The 16283-nt window shown below is 40.9% G+C and overlaps 1 protein-coding gene across 3 annotated transcripts in view; it reads right to left on the minus strand.

Annotated features, from left to right (window-relative positions):
- Window positions 1-309: 309 nt before the first annotated feature.
- Window positions 310-16283, minus strand: part of PTCH1 (patched 1) — a 44854-nt gene continuing 28880 nt past the window's right edge. Inside the window, exons 16-22 of one of the 3 annotated variants that reach the window (XM_017821234.1) lie at window positions 15212-15492; window positions 13536-13673; window positions 11409-11551; window positions 8391-8490; window positions 6784-7038; window positions 5190-5724; window positions 310-3498 (exon numbers count right to left, since the gene is read on the minus strand). In XM_017821234.1, coding sequence (XP_017676723.1) covers window positions 5191-5724; window positions 6784-7038; window positions 8391-8490; window positions 11409-11551; window positions 13536-13673; window positions 15212-15492 — 1451 coding nt within the window. In that variant the 3' untranslated portion in view covers window positions 310-3498; window position 5190. Of the gene's footprint in view, window positions 3499-5189; window positions 5725-6783; window positions 7039-8384; window positions 8491-8669; window positions 8687-11408; window positions 11552-13535; window positions 13674-15211; window positions 15493-16283 lie in introns of those variants that run through there. The other 2 variants (XR_001875843.1, XM_017821235.1) reach the window with 2 other exon arrangements.

Genomic DNA, 16283 nt, shown 5'->3' on the forward strand with positions numbered 1-16283 from the left:
TAACCTGTACGTAAAGTGCTTTAGCCAAGAGTTTGAAGTCTATACAAACTGTTTCATTCAGAGTGAGAATTAAATGTATAATCCAGCCACAATCCCCCAACATATAACAAGGGTAACAGAATCAACAGACAAGGACCAGCAGGTTACAATTTAGACAGGGTATCAGAAACAGCTCCTGCTCCAAAATGGGCAAATCTCCCAAACATTCCAAGTTCATGCTCCAAATCAGAATGTTTGCATGTTTGTACCTTCACAGCTGACCAGTGGTATATAGAGAAGCATTCCATAAACAACCAAATCAATAACCAGTAAGTTATATTCTTTTTATTTATGTTAGAATTTCTATCAGTGTTCGAACATTAATATTTAGAGAGTTTGTACAATTTCCATTCAAAGTTTAAAATGAGAACCACACTAGATCACAAATGGTAGCTAAAACACAGTTCTGAATTGTATGAATATTCACACTCTCTTTCTCTTAACACTGTTAAACACTTTCTTTTCTCCAGGGGGTTTACAAGGAAAAGTGTGCACTGTAATCGTATCTCAGCAGTGTTCCAAAACATAATGGTATCATCATTACATATAAACTCTTTAAAAATATACTTCTGTCAAAAGACTTGATGACTACTATGTACACTACAAAAATAAATTTTCATATAAATAAATTATATGGCATAATTTTATCTTTGTAACTGAAATGACGCAAACCCACTCCTACCAAAACAGGCAGGCAATGAGACCCAGTTTGAATATTTTTTTCCTTTTAACTCCTTACACTAAAAGCTACGACAAATCCTTAATGTAAATGTTACATACTCTTTCCTATTTAACATTAGTAAGCACTCTATACACATAAAAATTCATTAACAGTAAAAACATAACTGTAATAGTGTTTCCAATAGAAATAAAATCCCTGCATCTTGTTTGTTATAAACTGGCATGACAAATACTGTAAGAAAAACATTCCTATGATACAAAAATATAAATATCATCCATGATTAAAAAAAGTTAAAAAAACCCAAAACCCAACAAAACAAATGTTGCCAGCCACTGAGTTCTCTTGCCAATGTGACTATCGAAGAAGGAGGTCTACATTGAGCACGAAGCAGCAGAGAGCTCACCCCTGCAGAGGGCAGGGCAGGGGAGGGCAGAGACACTGCAGCTGCCCTGGGCCCCCTCCCTCCCGAGGAGGAGGAGGAGGAGGAGGAGGAGGCAGGGCAGTCTGTGGCACAGGAGGCAGGGCAGTGTCAGTGGGAACCCTGCCAGCTGTGGCACTGGGCGGTTGGAGGCAGCTCCCATTAGTGTCATACAGTTGTGTTACAGGGTTGTATGACCTGAGGTTAGTGTGCTGCTTGTGCTACATCGGGGCCCCTCGTCTTTTTGTCACCAAGAGTTTTCCCGTTGGTTGGACAGTGACCTGGACCAGGAGGCAGCTGTGACATTAACCCCTGGGGTGCACTGAGACAGTAGCTTATGTTCTAGGGGAACGACACCAGGCTCTCGCCACCTGCCCTTCGAGCGTTCACATTGGACATCTGTAAACAAGTGCCTCATATCAAAGTGTTTTCAAGTGAGCAAAAAAAGGCATGGAAATTTGTGCATTCTAATTATCCCCATTCATTATGCTGGCAAGGTCTGTGGGCAAAGACAGACTCCCTGAAGCCTCTGGAGAAAAACACTTTCCCATTAAAGAATTGGCCACTGCTGTTCAGGAATACGTAAAGAAAAGCCCCACCACTGCTGGTTTAGAAACTGAATATTGGTTGTGTTTGGCTCTGAATACACAATGAACATCTACCTGCTCTAAAAAACAGCTTGGAGAAGGGCATAAAAAAAGATGAAAAAAGAAGACAGAGATAATGAAAATTTGTGTTGCATTATTTTAAATTAAGGTTCTCCGTTCTTAGGGTTTGTTTCCAACTGGAACACAGATTGTAGTGTTTTTCCAGACCCTTCACCTGCAGCAATCCCCTTCTAGTTTAAAAATAATAGTACAAAAAGCTAAATTAGTTTCGAAAAGAGATCCCAGTTTAGCTGTTTCAATTAAAAGTGCCAATGCAGCATGGGAAAACACAAACAACAGAGAAAAGAACAACCCAGGCTTTATGTGTCATTACCATCCCAGGCCCACCAGAAAGTCATTTATATTTAAAAAGTGAATATACTTTCTTTTTATCCTTCCATTTGATTTTTATCATTTACTATTAACTCCTTCCTGCCATGAAAATAAGGTGACCAAAGATACTGCTTTCAATGCTGTAACGACACAACTGAGCTGTGGCTCACCATTAAGCAACTCATCATCCAGCTTCTAATGCCACTCATGGTTAACAGTATCAAAATAAGGCAGATGCTAATTGTATTTCTATAACCAACAGCACCTCTCAATATCCAGCACCTTTGGAAGTGAAAAAATAATGGTTATAGTGTTTGCACTTACCTGGCACCTTTTGCAAGAAAAAAACCCCCAAAAAACCCAAAGCACTACAGGAACAGTAATTAAGCCTCACAACATTCCTGGGAGGTAGGTAAGTGTAATTATAACCATTTTACAGAATGAGAAACTGAGGCATGGGGGAGTTAAGTGACTTGACCAAAGTCATGTGAACCAAGTCGTTGGGGTCTGGGAACTGAAACACAACCCCAAACCCCACCTCCCTGTCTTCTCTTTTATTTTAGCTGGGCCTTTGATGATGGCAGTCTACGGTGTGTATGCTGGTAAACACCAACTCTGTTTTTACTAGTGCCTGCTAACAGGGAAAGCTGGACTTACATCAGCATCAGTGGGTGGACTTACATCAGCCCACCAGGTGTTAACATACAGTAAAAGAGAAACTACAGTACACCAGGAACATACACAGAGATGCATATTTCCAGATGCACACAGGAATACATACAGCAAAACAAACCCTGCACATATCTAAAATTATTTAAGCCTCCCAGATTAACTTGCTTTTCTTCGTATCTGCTTATTTTAAGAATTACCACGCATAGCGTGTGTGAAAGTTAACAGTCATTTCATACTACCACAGGGTCGTGATACGCAAATTTAAAATATTTTAAACAGACATGTACCTTTCAAAAAATCCTATCACATAAGCAATATTTGCATAGAATTATACAAGTAAATTATAAAATATTTAAGCAGCAGCAACTTATGCTGAAATTTAGAACTAGATTAAGCTTAATTGTGGCACAGAAATCGATGTACAAAAAGTACAAAGCGCACACAATATTGTCCCCATTCTATTGCCCAGAGGCAAATTACTCCAGATTATACTACTTTACATTGTTCTTTTGTATATTACATATGTGTACATCTTTTAAATACTTAAAAGAAATATATAACAAAATAATACAATAGGTTACAGTAACAGTGAACTGTTGTCCTGATGCAGCATGTCCTTTTCTACAACTTCAAGCAGTTCTTCTCTTCAAGCAGTTCTGGAAATACAGTTTTCCATCTTTGGCCTCTTCTTTGCTTCAGTTATTACCCTGTATAAATACAGAAGAAAAAACCAAACATCCATTAAAGCTCAAGAAAAACAAACAAGTCAAGCTAATCCAACTCATTTCATGTTTCCTGAGGTTACAGTCAGCAGCCAGGAAACGCTGGCTCTGCTTTCATCTCAGTCATTAATTTCCTGGTAAAGAAATACTGACGCCAATTAAAAAAATGCAGATGCCTTAATTTTGAGTTCCCACTTTCAGATACCTGTGACAAATTCAGTCAAAACCAATGAATGTTTGAAGGACAGAGACGCTGCATTGAACACTGCACACATTTAAGAATCTCACATTACCAACCATGCACTTCAGCTCCGAACAGCTGAGCCCAAGTATTTCCTTATTCTGTGGATACTATTACTTGTCAGATTTCTAGACTGGAAGGCCAGAGGCATTCATGTCTATTTGCACTTTGAGATGTTTGGAGAGATGTTTTATAAATCAGAAAGTGATTCTATGAGTTATCATAAAAATTTCCACCAAAACTCTGTGTGTGAGCGTGCATGTGTCCTACAGCCAAAATAAAATTACTTCCTCTGCTCAAACTAGTGTCTGTCACTGAAAAGCTCAGACAAGCAAAGAGAAAAAAACAGGGATCTACAACTAAGTAACTGTTTTAACACTCTTTTTTTCCCCCTCCAAGAAAAAAAACAGTGTAAAAATAGCGAGAAACAGTTTTTCAGGTGAAAGACCCAAAAAGCTTTCAGAGTAAAAACCCGGTGGGCTTCCCAGCTTCAAAGTACTCCCTATGAAAGTAACAAAAAACTAAGAAAAATGAAAAGAAAAAGAAAATCTTTATATTCCCCAAACATCCTCTAAAACATCCTGCCTGTTATAAACAGGACCATTTCCTGGGACCTTCTCTTGCCGGCCTAAAGACAGACAATGATTTAGGCAGCAAGTCTCCCCAGGTGTATCTGTGGTTTCACAGAACACGTCAATGCCCTGCCAGGTCAGCTCTGCCCCATCCAACCTGCGGCAGCCCCTGCAGCTGCCCCTGCCAGGCAGAGGTTGGCCCACGACACCTCCAGGGTGGGAGTTCATGGGGTGGGTCTCTGAGGGCCCCTCAAAGAGCAGAGGACACCCCACTGTGCAGCAGCACAGTAGGCATGGTAGGACTTCCCACTTTTCACTCAGCTCATCTTCCAGAGGGATTCAGTCCTCATTATGGACTTCAAATTCTTCCACAGACTACTTTATTCAAGACGGAACAACTCTTGAAGGAGCTGACAATTTACACTCTCCTAGGCAATGTCATTCTGCACACTGTGCTAGAGCACGCCTGAGTCAGGGTTCAGAAGACAGAACCTATCAGTGGTAAATGCAATCACAGAGCTCTGAAAAAGTTACACAGCAACTCTGCTTCATTTTCCTCATCTGGTAAACTGGGACTGCATGATGTACTTATCCACTTTCCAAGGCTCTTGGAAGCAGTTCAGTCTAGACCCACAATAACTTCTCAGCGCTGGAGAGCACTATATCATCCAACCTCATGTCTAGTGCAAAATGTACTCTATTCATGGTTTAAGATGATCAGTGACCTGTAAGTAGCGCTATCTAAAGGAAAGATACCTCTGACAAATTTTATTTTTCCTCTTTCTTTCTTTCTTTCTTTCTTTCTTTCTCTCATACTATTGCCTGACACAGGCAAAGCCTGTAGTTACACGTGCTGGACCTACCTTACTGTGAGCTGTTGCCAGGTACCCTTTCCTCACATTCAACATCTTGCAGTTCTATAACTTCCACTTTAGAGTTTCTTCTTTCACACCACACGTTAAAAGGCACGTGGGGGTCCTCGAACGGCCCATGGTCAGGCTCCTGGTGCCCCTCGTGGGAGGGGCAGCTCCCTGCCCGGGCGCCGTGGCCGTGCCGGGCGGGGTGGACGGCGACAGTCACAGAAGCCGAGGCGGTCACAGTAGTGATGGGCTGGCAGTAGGACGGTCCCGGTCCCGCCGCGCCCGCGGCCCCGCACGCCGGGCTCCTCACGGGGTGGGAACGAGCCCTGTGGCCCGAGCGGTCCCTGCTGCTGGGTCCTGAATGCCCCTCAGTAGAAATCTCAAAGGCGTCCCTGCGAGGGCGGTACGGGGGCGGCTGCGGCCCCTCCCTGCCGTCCCGTTTGGGGTGTCTGCCCTGACCCCACACCTGCTGCGTGCCAGGCTCTGCACTCGACTGCAGCCCGGGGCTTGGCTGATGCCTTGCTTCTGGCTGAACCACCTGGAAGAGAGAGAGATGCAGAGTCATGTCTCTGACAAACCTAAACAAACTCTGCTTGCTTATATTTTACACCGAGAATAAATATAATAATGCTCTAGTTCTACAAAGGTAATGTTGTGGAATCTGCTAATTGATTTTTCTGTGTTTTTTTGTCTGAAGTTATTAAAACCTGGAAAGCACGTCTTCAGGAGAACACAGGATGACAGCTGAACCCATTATTATAAGCTTCCTACATACTGGTCCACCTTTTCAAAGAGACGGATGACAAGCACTTGATCTTAACTTGTTCAACAAGCAGAATTGCTGGCATTTGGAAAAGGGTCTATTCCATGCAGGGAACATACGCAGGATGTTATCAGGGTAGTTCATATAGACTGTAGGAATCTGTTTTCTGATTTCCATAAAAAGCGTGAAGCGCAGCAGCCACATCACTCAATAAGCCGTGACCAACTTCAAATGTGGCTGTGCTTGTACCTACTTCTAGGCCTCTCCTGAACAAAACCAGATCCATATTGCAGCTCAGCATGCAACACCAGCAGGGGTAGGAGATAGAGGTTTTTCGCTTTCCTTTGAAATCGCAATTATGCCAACCCAGCAGCGAGATGCAACAAGGCCCGTGATTTGGTACAACACTTAAACTGCTTTCTTCTGGCTCTGGCAATCTTTCTCCCCCAAATGTGCTGTCACAGAGAGGTATATGAGGTAGTGATCCACAAGAGTTGTGTGAAAGAGGTTGGGATCTTGTAATCTCTCCCTGAAAAGTCATCAAACAGACTGAGAGCTCTCTCTTGTGGCTGGTGTCAGCACGATGTAACAGCAGTTATACATGCCAAAGACCTCTGCTTTCATACCACCACTTTACCCCCAACTTGATTCCAAAGGAGAGGACAAGGAAAGCCTTCACTACTTGTTTACAGGTTTTGGCACAAAGTCCCAAAGCACAATCAGCCAGAAATATGAAAGAGTTTTGCATGAAAACAGATTTAAATAAATCTTAAAAACCCCAAAACCAACAAAACTCTTCTTGTCCTCCTGCTGGTCCATATGAAAGCTACTCACAGTTGATCTTGCAAAGAGAGGGTTCTCAGTGGCCTCCACTCTGACCTGGTGCCCTGGTGCCCCGGGGCCGCGCATGCCCTGGTACTGCTGCAGCTCCTCGCTGATGCCCGACACCGTGGTCTGAGAGCTGTACTCGGAGTCAGAGGAATCCGAGGCATGGTTTGTGTGCCCAGGTGGCAGAGCAAACCTCACCACACTGGGGGGTGGCTCAGGAGATGGTGTGGGCAATCTGTTCTGTCCATTGGCTGGAGAAACCTGATGACGGCAACACATTCAGTAATATTCAGCTAGCATTACCCTTCTAATCATTACTGCTTGACACAAATGTTGTCCTGCCAAATACACTCTCCATGCCACAACAACCCGAGTAGCAGTTTCCTGGGGAATATTTATACTGAACTGAAAAAAATCACTGAAGGAAAGAAAGGCATGGCCTCCATCCATGGATATTCATGTAAACAGGATTACATGGACTCTTCTGGGTATCACTGTCTCAGGAAGTGCACGTGTGTGTGCATGCACTTGCACTCAATAAACGTAAAAATCCCTCTCCCTTCAGCAAGCACTAACAGTGATTTCAGAAAATCACCTCAAATGCACAGGTATAGCATGGTTCACTGCCTATCTGTAAAGAGAGATGGACATGTATCATAGCAATATATATGGTAATAACACACACATACACATTGCTCAAGTATGGGATAGGTCATGTGTACAGCTGGGAATTAAGAGAACACACATTGTTGTCAAAATTGTTTTACCAATACTAAAAAAACCCAAACCCTTCTCAAATATACCTGTGACACACAGACATGTGAAACCCAGCACACTGATTTCACTGACACGTGACAAAGATATCCCTGTGTAACACAGCGATTGTATTAACTACAGGGTAGGTAATGAATGATCAACAACCAAATATACACTTGGTATCTCTGAATCCTGGTATCTGGACTTGGGCTTTGTACTGTAAAGTCACCAACACCTAAGTGAAGCCTTCCACCCATCAAGAACGCCACGTGAGGCGGGAGGATGCAGCAGGGAGTGGGGACTGGACAGCAGGGACCTTCTGGCAGACCAGTCATGGTTACCAAGGTGTGGTCTGTGGACCACCACTGGGTATGTTGCTCCACACAGGCTTTCCTGGTGGTCTGCTCAATTAAACATTTTGAGGAATGCAACAGAGGCAACGAGGTAAGAAAGAAGAAGGTACATGTATAAAACAAACTGTCTTTTGCAAAGTATTGGGGGAAATCCTTATTTTACAAACTTGTTTGCGTATCACGTTATGCTTTTAAAAGCATAAATAATACTAGACTTGTATCAGGTTTGCTGATTGTGGTCTCTAAAAGAAGACTTATTAAAAAAAAAGTTTGAAAAATAGAATAATATCAACTATGTAACAAACAGCACTTTTAACAAAAATAAAAAAAAAAAAACAAAACAACAAAACCAACCAACCAACCAAACACCCCCCCAAAACCCCCTACATCAAGAAACTAAATCCAAGAGAATTTAAGAAAAGTTTCTAAAAAAGGGGAGTGATCGGGAGAGATAGGGCTGCAGACACAGTATTATTTCTTCTGTTCCCCATTAATTTTACTGACCTCAGGGTATGGTCCAAAGAATGAAAGAAGAACAGGAAGCAGCACCAATCCATTGAGAACTCCCAGAATGGTTAAGATTGCCAAAACAGCAAAGAAATACCTGTAGTACAGTTCAAGGGTTTGGGGGAGAGAATAGCCACAAGTACTGTTAGAAATAGGGGATTACAAATTATTCCTACTCATGTTAAACTAACATATATTCTAAATTTAATCCAATATATTACTCGCATTGCAGTAAATAATTATATCTCTGTGTGAAAAGTGATATAGGGTTTTTACCTTTTGAATTAGAGAAGCTACATTCCGCAAAGTGTTAGTTGAGAAAGGAAAGAAAAAAATTATGTTTGTTAATTTCCCAAGATCTGGAAGCATGTAATGTTACTTATGAATGTGTTACACAAACACAAAAATATGGAATGTGCAGGGAATAGCTGAATGGATTGAAAGCACAAATACAATGAAAAGGGGCCCCCATTAGTGAAAACCCAGCAGAAGCAAACAAATGAAGTGAAGGGTGTAGAATTTAAACAATTTAGTCTAGAAGGAAAAGAAGCTCTCTTCTCCCAGCAGTTAATCCACTGTGAAATGCTTCTCCAACTTACAGCAGAATGTCTAATTAAATCTACAGTATATCAGGTAAGGGTTTTCCTCGCCGTTCATTAATCACAACTTAACGCCTCAAATTCTGTGAGTTCCAGTTTTACCAAATAGCTTGAATTGCAACCCTTTTACAACACAGGAACCCGCTTTCTGCAAAGAAAATGCCCATTCTATAGTAAGCTTCAGCATTGTACTGAGTAAGAGTGCTCCACAATGGCAGAGCTGCATTGCAGGCTAATCTTTTGTTGAACAATTTAGCATCTCTGAATACTCTTGTTTTGCGTCAGCCAATTCAAACATAAAGGCTGAAATACTATGGAAGAAGAGAAAAGTGCACAAGTAGTTGTCCTTTCCCACCACTGAGGGCTAAGGTCTGGGATCCTTCATGAATACCAAGGTAAACCTGTCAGTGAAAGGAAAGCCTTGCTAGTTGGTATTCGGCACAGCTGGGGCTCAGACTAAACTTAAGGCTGTGTTGTAACTAATGATTTCAAAGGCTCAGTCTTGGTAAATTCCTGGAGGAGAAGGCAAAGGAGAAGAACAGAGGGCAAGTTTGCTACTAATGGGTCTACTGATTACATTGTCTAGCTGGCAACAAACTTTACTGCCTCCCTGTTTCCACATCTGATCAAATATATCAGACTCCTGTAAAACTATAAATATCCTGCTATTGTAAACATCTGGGAATTTCTGATCTGCATTAGCAAAAATCAGCAAGCCAATCTATTCTACTAACATAAACCACCAGAACTTTACACTGGGACACAGATCAGCTACAGACATTAAAAACATTTGCATCTCATCCATCTAGTGTTAGAATAAACAGGACGATTATAGCCTTGACCACTTGGTGTATACAATGTCTGTTAATTTACTTAATCTTCCAACATTGCTGGACTAATCTATCGCTTTCCGGAAGTTTGGGATCTTCTTTGCCCACTATAACAATGCTCAGACTCCCCAGAGTTTATTTTATTTTATTTTTTAAGCAAGGCAAACTGAAGTCAGATTGTGCTATAAAATGAGAAACCGATGGCCAAAAAAAGTAAAATAACGTAAGCTGAAAAGTTGAAAGGGTCATTTTATAAACTGAGAGAACATCCAATCCAAATTTGGTGTGAAGGGCCCCTACAATCTTCCTTTTGCTATGACAGAAAAATACGCTTGCCAAAATCTTGTCTGTTAAGTAGGGAAGTAGCACACCAAATGCCCCTTTAAGTTCAGGTTAAATCTATCAGTAACCTGTATGTCAAAATGTTCCAGCCCTTACAAGATCAGGTCCTAAAAGAATAATTCTACTTCTTCAATATCAATAAAATAAAGTAAAAATTACTGACTTGGGAAAAAAAAATCTCTTTCAGGACATGCAGTATCTGTATAGTAATAATCCTCATGTTGGTTTCATGAGACCAAACTGCAATCTGCCTGCTTTCTTCAAATCTCATTCACACATAAACAAAAAGCTTGATGAGATTTAGCAGTCATTCTCTCAGTTCCTGCCCCTGACATTTTGTTGTTCTTGTTGTCAAATGGATGTCAGCTAAGTCTAGTCATCCATCCAGCTTACGTCCACCTAAGCAGCTAAGCCATCTTTTAGAGTATTTTTATTTGGCCCAGTTTTACCTCGGTTCCATTTTAGGGCTTGGATTATTTTTTTGTGTGTGTGCACTGTAGTTTACCACAAAAGAGCCTTGTGTTACCTCTAAGATTAGCCATTTTGCAGAGCTCCACAGGTTGTTTGGAATAGAATAGGATCTGTTTCATTGCACTTCTCATATTCCCCTCAAAGAAAAACTTGCTTTCCTCTATTTGACAAATTCACATTCTTAATTAAATTCATAAGAAACAGTCCGCTTGCAGTTCTAAACAGAAGGGTCTTCAGGCTCAGTATGAAGTTCTGTGTTCATATTTATGGTTCCCCAGCTCCCAAACAGGGCCTTTTTCCCTCCTCTCTCTTTTCCTTGCATAATGACAGAAGGGGAAGGCCCTGAGAGAGTCACGCAGAGCAGCTGAATGTTTGTAGGTTCACATGTCCTTTGCACACAAATTCCTGGGCATACAAGAAGTCTGGAGGACCTCCATGTTAAAGGTCAGACCCAACTAATATGGGACAATATCAGATGCTTTGAACTAACTCAACCCAGAATTAGCAAACTTTTGAAAGAGGGACACTTTTGCATTCTTTCATGCTGAGTGTCAGATTTTCCTGGAATAGATTTTAACGCCAGCAATGGAAACACTACCATGTCTAGCACGTAACAAGGAGTTAATAAAACAGAGGGAAAGCAGGACCATGATGTAAGCATGCTTGACACACCATGCATAGTAATAAAATGACAGATTTGCTGAAATGACTTAAAAATTAAAAGCATACTTATTTTTATTCTAAAAGTAAGTCGACACACACAGATGCTTTACCTGACAATGAAATCAAACTCTGACCCTGCAAGCATTAACACCCCAAGCAGAGTGGACACAGCCCCGTCCAGCACTGGTGCAAACATGTGTTCCAAGGCCAGGACAGCCCGGTGGTTCCTGTCTCCCATGGCAGTTAAAAATGCCTGCAAAACAAAGGAGTCCATTTCCTTAGACAGACACGTACAACCTTCCAGAAAGCCTCTCTCATGGCATGCACAGTTTTGCATCAGTTAATTACTCTGCACTACAGTTTATCACAGTTATCTCTGTGGCTGGCTGACCCCTGCAGGGAGGCCTTGTCCTGCAGTCACACACAGCTGCTGCTCCAGCCACACGACCAGAGAAGCATCGACGGAACAGTCAGACCAGACCACAGCAATGCTTCTGGAAGCAATGCCTGCCTGCACCAGTACCCTTCTGCCTCCAACTCTGCTCACTTCCACCTGCCAAGAATTCATGTCATGTGAAAGCACTTCAGGTGTCACGACTGCAGGGTTGCTCCTCTCACTCTCGTGGGGCCACAACTTTCCACAGGTTCCACAACTTTTTTAAACACTTCTACTTCACTCAAAATGAACGTTTTTGCATCTTCTACTACTTCAAAGCTGGCAGGTCCATACACACAAAATTGCCTCAGGAATAGTGCTGCATGTGGTAGTTCCTGAGCAACAGTCTGACTAGTGAAGTGCCTTTATCCTTCCATCCCCTTAGTGAACAAGCTGCATCAAGAACGCTCAAATAATGCTGTTTGTTACGTATTTGTCTACACTGTGTAAGATGTAATGGTTCAAGAAAACAAGAACCTGGCTGATCTTCTTCCTGTGATTTGTAAGGGCTCTCTTTGGCAAATTCTCTACTGCCCATTAAGACATGAGCTGAAGCAGCTATCTTCCTCTCAGTCCTCGAATTGAATTCTCTCTTCTCTAGAATTTGCAGAATTAAAAAAAACAAGGCCACAATTCACAAGTCATAGGAGAGAACTGACCCACAAGTGGGTTGTGAATAATTTTTAAACTCAAATTCTGTATCAACAGTTCCAGCATTGCCTATTTTGTTTATGCAACACTGATTTGACTGTTTATATGTTTCCAAGTTTTTGACTCCAGTTTCAACGTGAGAAAAGCACCATTTTTTAGTTTGCTTGGCATTTTAGCTTCAGCCACAGGTGACCTGTAAAGTCCTATAAATTAAATTAGTTTCATTTCATTAGTTTATGGCAATAAACTTCCCACTTAGAAACAACTGCTTTGTCCTTTTTTTACTCCAGTTTTCCTGTTTTAAATCTTCAATGCTAAGAAACTGTCATTTCTTCCTTCCTCTTCTACAACATGATTTTTTGACATGTCTTGTACTATTCCAAGTCCTAGCAAACTCATTTACCTCCAACAGCCTAACCATCCATGGCAGCAGGTGAAAAAAAGATGTCATTACTTCATGGATCCAATTCCTCCTCTTTAACCTAATATTATTTTCCCTATGATTTTTCTTAAAATTATTTTTTTCATCCTGCTATTTTGTCTGCACATCATCTACACCAGTAGACAAACAGTAGAAAACTCTTTTCCTACAGACTGCATGTTTGTGCCCACTATTAATAGCTGATGACTTCTAAAAAGAAGGTGCAGGTTTTACAGCTGGAAAATTAATCCAAATATGTTCACATTCTAGTGGTCTAGAAATATCAAATGACACTGTATCCGATTTTGAAAATCTCCTTTAAAGGCTTCTCTTTCACAAGATACAGAATCTACATGCAAAAGAGGACAAAAAGCTACATAGCACTGAGGCAATAACAGTAAGGCTGCAGACAAGGATCATGAGAGTCTGGACTGAAGTAAGGTGATTTAAGATCTCTGCTTTGTCTGTATAATTGCCTCAATCAGACAGGTGGGTATCACAGGTAATGTATCCTCTCTTATTTCCTGGGAGACTGACTCTGTAGTTAGGAACTACTCATCAAGATCAATTCTGTTCCATCAAGACAAACAGAAGGGCACACAAAACTGTGACCATATTCCTTCTAAGAATCATGCCACTGATAGGAGACCAAGTAAGGATTTGTGACCCAAATATTGCCACCATTTTATTTTAAAACGTTTTTTTAAAATGTTTCTTGACTTTACATACCAAAGCAACGTGAACAGTGAATTCCACGCCAATACCAACAGAAGCAATCAGGATAACCACAGGCACTGCACTCAGCTTTATTCCAATTAGACCCATCATGCCAAACAGCTCCACAGTCATCAGAGCCAGCACCACCACCTAGATGATTTCAAGCATCTGTTAGCAACTTCTTATACTCCAGGCAAAGGAAAGAAAGATATTTCAAAACATGGTGACTGTAAGACATATTCCTCAAAGCCATCCTGTATTCCCAAAGACAAGCTGCTTTTGCTTGTTTCATTTTGCTCAATGCCAATACACTGCTGAAGAGCCAGTCTAAATTACACTCCTAAGAACTACTTAACTGATCAAGCCTCAGTTTCATAATGGTTACAATCTATCAGTGATCTGAAAAACCATTTCTTCCTCCTTATCATGGATACCCCTCAAAAACATACATTTTCTCTTTTTCATCTGTCTCTCAGACAATCCTTCCAGAAAAAGTAACTTTGAACTACCTGTATTTGAACTCTTTTTTGTATAACTGCAACTTTAGGTGAGGATGACTTTTCAGTAGGTTTTAAAGCTCAGAAAAAAGTGAATGCCACAATCAGCTGACGAGTCTCAGGTTACAGAGGGGCTCTGAGCTTTTAAGATATTTGGGGGGACTGACATGGACAAAGCGAACAGTCAAATCTAAAGGAAAGCTTTTATTTTTCTTTCATCTACCTTGTAAAATAAAAAATTGAGGAAAAGGGAGGGGAGGAAATCTGGAGAATCAACTTTAAAAGTTGCTAAAGCCAAGCAGGAAAAAAAAGATAGACATACTTATAAAAGCAATGGTGGACTCTGAAAATAAATGCCTTTTCCAAGAGAAAAAAGTATGCACTACAATAAATGATTTTATAAGTTAATGAATCAAGCATAATAACATAAATTGCTTGATTAAGTGCTATAAAAAATATTCTAGACTAAACATTTACCTTTTAACATACCTGTCATATAAATGTACATTACAAAAACTAGTAACTGTTTTATGCTTTTCTACTTCTGGCGTTTTATAAACCATATGATAGTTTATGGAATTTAAACATAGGAACATCATCATTCAATTTAACTTGAATGTTTACCGAGAGGCTTATGGTGCCTTGCAGAAAGCATAGGGGAGTATTCTCTTCACTTTATAGTTTTATGCTCCTTCTCCTGTGATAGCTCAGTTACACTCTTTCCACAGCACTGTACAACAGAACCATTGCAGTGCTTTCCAGAAAGACTGCATTCAGAAATCAGGGAGGGAATTTACGGGCAACTGAGTCACAAGCAGCTGCCTTGAAAAATAACTATGTCCGACAAAAGGGGAGAGGGAATACAGAATTAGAAATTACTTTAATGAAGTTCTTAATTTTCCTCTGTGTCTTTATTTCTCATGTTAGCGTGCACGTGGGCGAGGGCAAAAGTTTATGTACCTTTCTAAGAAACCTTTAAAGTTGCAAAAAAGGTGGCCAGAAGATTAAGGTTATTAAGGTTTATACCTTTAGCATGAACCCTACACCCCCTCAAGTTGAATAAATATATAATGAATGATGCAATACACATACTCCACCAGAAGCCCAGACATAAACAAAACCTTCCCGGCTACAGCAAGAGCTATGCTGAAAGGAATTTGACTTCAACAAAGACCCTTATAATAAACTTACAATGATCCCAGCTGTCCAGGGGTTCAGGAGGAAGAGGGCACACACCAGAAACGTGCAAGCCAAAACCACGCTAATGGATAAGAGGAGCCAGTGGCGAAGGCCAATGTACTGCTCCCAGAAGAGGAACGGGTACCCGTTAGGGTAGCTGGAGATGCCCAGGCTGGTGTAGTTACTGCAGATGGCTCTCACTTTCTCAATAGCCTCCACAAAGTCAGAAGTTTCTCGCAATCCATTGAGGTAGAAAGGGAACTGAGCGTACTCGATGGGCTCAGCTGCTGGAACTGGAGAAGTGACAGCAGTGTTAAAATGTGCATTTGGGGAGAAGATACACAGAGAGCATGGTTAACAAAACACTTTATTCTCCACAGCAAAATGATTGAAGGTGGTGAATTTAAATGTTACTTCTTTGGAACGAGTGGCATTTTTAAAACTCCCCAAAACATTGAAACCAGAAGCAGTACATGAGGTTACCACATTTTATCATGCAGTGGAATGGGATGAATACAGCCTACATCAAATCCCCAGACTATTATATATAATTTAACAGATATCTTTCAATACATGTATTTAATCCTCATTAGTGTTACAGTGGTTTTTACTGAATACCTGGCCAAAAATATCTCTCTGCAATATCAAGTACACCATTTAAACATTTTATCCAAATGCTCTTCTTTTATGCCAATGCTGTTGCTTTGAAATCAAAGGTCATTTCCCTGAGATTAACTGAGGTCCACTGACACAAAACTAGAGAAAAATTAGGCTTGATCAGGTTGATTTTAAATTTTCCCCTGAATATTTTGAAAGCCAGATTAGGAAATCTGTGTTCTGTTACTGATGGAAATTACTGGGGAAAAAAACTAATACCAAAGTAATGCTTTACTGAGGAAAAACATACCTTTTCATCCTTTAATAATTTGACACACCAACACTCTCCATACTTTTTTTGAGCGTAATGCCAAGTGTACTCTGTGACAAATAAAAAACCCCTTCTACAACAAGCATTTGGTTACTGTCGCTGTGTGTTCCAGACCCTGCAGGGTCATTCAGCTGACTTGCTTAACATGATTTGCCC

This window comes from Lepidothrix coronata, unplaced genomic scaffold, assembly GCF_001604755.1.
Source record: "Lepidothrix coronata isolate B3197 unplaced genomic scaffold, Lepidothrix_coronata-1.0 Scaffold89, whole genome shotgun sequence".
Taxonomy (NCBI): domain Eukaryota; kingdom Metazoa; phylum Chordata; class Aves; order Passeriformes; family Pipridae; genus Lepidothrix; species Lepidothrix coronata.